This window comes from Pollachius pollachius, assembly GCF_949987615.1.
Source record: "Pollachius pollachius genome assembly, chromosome: 13".
NCBI classification, from domain to species: Eukaryota; Metazoa; Chordata; class Actinopteri; order Gadiformes; family Gadidae; genus Pollachius; species Pollachius pollachius.
In genome coordinates this window covers 3,887,754-3,892,753 of record NC_136946.1, presented here as the reverse complement: position 1 = coordinate 3,892,753, position 5,000 = coordinate 3,887,754, and the positions used below count along the sequence as shown (strand labels likewise).

Genomic DNA, 5,000 nt, shown 5'->3' with positions numbered 1-5,000 from the left:
CACAAAGCGTGGGAGGACTACACAAACGGAGGGTGTGTCGGTTTAGCTCCGCGGTGCCGTCCCCCCGGGTGGGAACACAACCGTTCGGGCCGAACCGACTCAGGAAGAGCAATCTTCTCAACGACTACAGAAGGAAAATAACGTCAAAACATAGCCTTGTATCTAACCAATGAAAGAGGCGGATGTCCTTGCCTTGCCTGAAGCTCCACCCCCCCTGTGGTGTCTATTTAGACATGATGGACGATTCAATCACACCTCGCAACAGGCCCAATCAGCCAATTAGACAAGGAGAAATAAATCTGGCCATTTTTATTGGGGTTCTTCTGCCCGGAAACGCACAACGGGAGGACCTCCCTAAAAGGTCATGGGGGAAGGCTGACCTTATGATTGGTTGGACATTCAATCCATTTCCTGATAGTGGAATTGGATTGTGATTGGCTGAGATAGAGCCGATCTTGGAAGACGTCCATCTCCAAATTGAGGAGGTGGAACATGTGCACAAGCAATCACATACTCACGCGCACACACACACAAACACACACCGATGTACACCCATGATGTTCCCCTAAATATTAATGTGGACATTATAAGTGGATCAACAATTGTGTGTGTGTGTGTGTGTGTGTGTGTGTGTGTGTGTGTGTATGTGTGTGTGTGTGAATATGTGTGTGTGTGTGTGTGTGTGGTGTATGTGTGTGTGTGGTGTGTGTGCGTGCTCAGCTTTGTGTGCATAGGTGTGTATGTGTGTGTGTGTGTGTGTGTGTGTGTGTGTGTGTGTGTGTGTGTGTGTGTGTGTGTGTGTGTGTGTGTGTGTGTGTGTGTGTTTGTGTGAATATGTGTGAGTGTGTGTGCGTGTGTGTCTGTGTGTGTGTGTGTGTACCTCCAGCGTGGTGAGCACTATCTTCTCCAGCGAGGAGAAGTAGGCCTCCCAGAGGAACTGGGTCTGCTGCCGGAGGGCCAGGATCCGGTCCTGATGGATGGAGCGCACGGTGGAGGGGATCTAAGCACACACACACACACACACACACACACACACACACACACACACACACACACACACACAGGCACGCACGCACGCACACACACACAAGGACATACACACACACACACGCATACATACACACACACACACAAGCACACACACAAACACACACACCAACACACACACACACACACACACACACACACACAGGCACGCACACACACACAAGGACATACACACACACACACACATGCATACATACACACACACACAGACACACACACACACACACACAGGGACAACGTTTGCATAGGTTCACATCATGGTATGTACGGTGACGTACATCGGCTCAGCTCGTACCAGGCGGTAGCCGCCGGCAACGAGCCGGCCAGGGATAGATCTTAAGAGAACTAGCTCTTGTGTTGTGAACTGAAAAAGTTCAAAATGTTCTGTACCAACTTCCAACCAGTCCAGTCCAGTGAGACAATGCTGTTTTCTGATTCTGACATGCATAGACAAACATACACACACACACAGATATAAATAGACACACACATTCAAACACCTACACAGTATACACATGCACACAGACATATGTACATAAGAAAGCGCCCAGACAGACATTCAGACAGACATACAGACAGACAGTCAGATAGTCAGACAGTCAGACAGACAGACAGTCGCCCTTTTCACACGTCGCCCATTCTGGTAATCTAACAGCCTTAGGGAAATTTGTGAATGGGAGCAGGCATCGAAATCCCAGCAAATCCGTTCCCCCAATTTCCCTGCATAAGACATGGACACATTACCGGTAAGTTCCGGCACGCACCATGTAGGAGGCGCTGACACCTGATGCTCTGTGGTCTGTGTGAGCCAATCACAGAGCTCTCAGGGTGACAGGTTAATCTTCCCTGGTTTTGCAGTGGAAAGAGTGATCTTATTCATCTGCCCTGGTGAGCGAAGGCATGTATACCTGAATACGCTGCAGAGAAACTATAACTGAGTTTCCATTGCTGTTTTTAAATGGTAGCCTTCCGTTAGAAAGAAGGAAAGGAATGTATTGAACCTTCTACCTTTAACAGTAAACTTAATCCGGCAATTTTACGGCACTTATGTGTGAAAAGGGTCCAAAGAGAGACAAACACACACACAAAGGTTAATAACACTGTCACAAAACATTCAGATCAATCCCATCGCACCTCACGGTGATAGTGACAACATGATTATAATATAACTGTGTGTTAGCGGCAGATCATTATGGTTAATGTCTGCTGGTTCAGACTCCAGGAGGAATGATGAGGTGAGTGTAGAAGGTGTCATTACACACGCATCACTCCTCAGATCGTTTCAACCTGTAATGGGTGTAATTATCTTCTCTCTCACTTTCTCTCTCTCTCTCTCTCTCGTTCGTATCGTCTGGATTAGACACACACAGACACACGCACACTCGCACTCTGTTAGCCCTAATGTTATGTCAGACGTTTCAGAATCAGACAAAACATCGCTCCTTTCCAGGCCATCGTTACCAATTAGCCTTAGCAACATACAGTGAATTATTCACCAGACGCGTGACTGCGCCGGTAGAGGGTGAGGGTTCTCTTGCTCAAGAGTCACGGCAGGCTAGGTTGCAGAGATTGGGGTTCGAACCAACAACCTTTTGGCTGGGAGTCCACCCGGAAGTTCACCTCTCGACTACACAGATTCAACCTATACTTCCATGTTGCTCTCGGATTTAGACTGGGTCACTGTACTCTCTCACCCCTAGCCCTGGATCGCTTCTGATGACAGCGTCCGCTAAATGACTGATTGGTTTAGAACAGTGACGTCACCTGTAGGAGAAGCCTCTCGTCGCCGATGACGACGGCGGTGTTCCAGTCGATGATCTCCGAGAAGGGAAGCTCCCAGCCGTTACTGAGCATAACGGGAACACAGGCCGCCTGGAACACACACACACACACACACACACACACACACACACACACACACACACACACACACACACACACACACACCCACACACACACACACACACCCACACACACATGAACACACACACACACACACACACACAAATACATGAACACACACACACACACACACACACACACACACCAAAGGTATTGGTTAAACATGAACTATTGTTACCATCATTATCCTCATCATGTCAACACACAACATATCCAGCTGGATTGTGGGTGAAAGCCCGGGCTACGAGCACAGAAGGAATTGTGAACCACACTTCTCAGGACATGCTCTTTGATTTTGGTTTCGGTTTTGGTTGGGTTTCTGGTTTCTTCATTTTGCATGGCCCTGGGCTGCAGAAGATATTCCTCCACATCCAGGGACAAAACAAAACCGCGGCCGACCCTCAGCGAATGGAACCTCCTGTAATGAGTTACAGGACACTGGAGGACATGTCAGCGCTAAAGGGATGGTGGTGAGATAACTGAGTCAATGTTGAACTCTTCAAGCTGAAGTACTCCTGCTATGGCCTCAGATTCACTCACACATACACACATTTATTCACCTATACATACACACACACACACACACTCACACTCACACATGCACACACAGTGTTCAAACACGCATACATATACACACACAGGAACATCCACAAAGCATCTTGGTGAGGCTGCAGAGGGAGAGATGGAGGGAGAAAGAGAGCGAGAGAAAGAGAGAGAGAGAGACACACACACACTCTCTCCCACCCTCTCGCTCTAGCCCCCTTCTGCTCACCCCCCCCCCCCCCCCCCCTACACACACACACACACAAACACACACGCACACATTCATCTGTGGACACATAAAACACTGTTGACTTTCACTGGAGTTGGAATTGCATTGTCATGCTGAGACAAAAGCCGTGCAAACACAATCCCAGTGTCTCACTGTCTGGCTGTCTCACTGTCTGGCTGTCTCACTGTTTCCCTGTCTTACTGGCTCACTGTCTGGCTGTCTCAGTGTTTTCCTGTCTCTCTGTCTCACTGTCTGGCTGTCTCCCTGTCTCACTGTCTCACTGTCTGGCTGTCTCCCTGTTTCCCTGTCTCACTGTCTCACTGTCTGGCTGTCTCCCTGTTTCCCTGTCTCACTGTCTCCCTGTCTGGCTGGTAGGTGGAGAGGAGAGAAGGGGAGAGGAGGAGCGAAGAAAAGGAGGAAAAGTAGAGGAGAAGAGGAGAAAGAGAAGAGAACAGAAGAGGAGAGAAAAGGGAGAAGCCAGGGAGGAGAGAGGAGAGGAGATGAGAGCTAATTCCTTGCCCTATTAAGTGGGAGGGCTCTAGTGATTGAGATAAGTCTGTCTCGCTCACTCATGGAGAAAATGAATCAGTGTGCGGTGGCGGGGAGATGAGAGGGTAAGAGATAAAGTAAATAAATAGGAAAATAAATAAATGCATCCTCCTATACACCTGAACAACACACAGCACTGAAACAACCAGCCAGATATAACCAGCTGAAGGCTGCGTTGAGCCCACTGACAGACAGACGGACAGATGGAGAGCTACGATATACAGCAGGTCATGAATTTCGTGATTGAACATTTTTAAAGAGGACTTTTGGAGAGTGAGGGCGGAGAGAGATTTACAGTACGGGGAAGGGTGCTCCCAGAATGCACTGGGGCCAACTCTGGCTCTAATCAATTGAGTGTTATTTTGCTACGTCGACGTCCATGTTGTGAATAACTTAACAGCCGTGGGGGGAAGTGTTTTACAGAGCAACGACGTCTCGCTAAATCTTTTAGAACAACTGCAAGCTCTTCGCTCCAGGTGAATGTTTAATGGTATAACTCACTGCTCATATCATGGATATAGAAACATATTTTAAACATTCGTATTCTGGTTCTATATTGCATATTCTTACCGGTACTTTGTGTATCTATCATTAACGATGTGACTCTCATTCTGTGCTTCATCCTGCTGCTGTGATACCAAAGTTCCTATGTGGTATGAGGGAGTATTATTTATGGAATGTCATGAATAATATGCATGAGCTTTTATGACTTTTGACAGACAGGTCTCTC

The 5,000-nt window shown here is 47.8% G+C and overlaps 1 protein-coding gene across 1 annotated transcript in view; it reads right to left on the bottom strand.

The window, feature by feature from the left end:
- LOC307085091 (exostosin-1b-like) overlaps window positions 1–5,000 on the bottom strand; it is a gene marked incomplete at its 5' end in the record, with an annotated part of 412,390 nt that overhangs the window by 17,800 nt on the left and 389,590 nt on the right. The window contains 2 exons of the mRNA XM_079749761.1: window positions 881–1,000; window positions 2,812–2,919. Of these exons, the coding sequence (XP_079605887.1) occupies window positions 881–1,000; window positions 2,812–2,919 (228 nt within the window). The remainder of the gene's footprint in view (window positions 1–880; window positions 1,001–2,811; window positions 2,920–5,000) is intronic.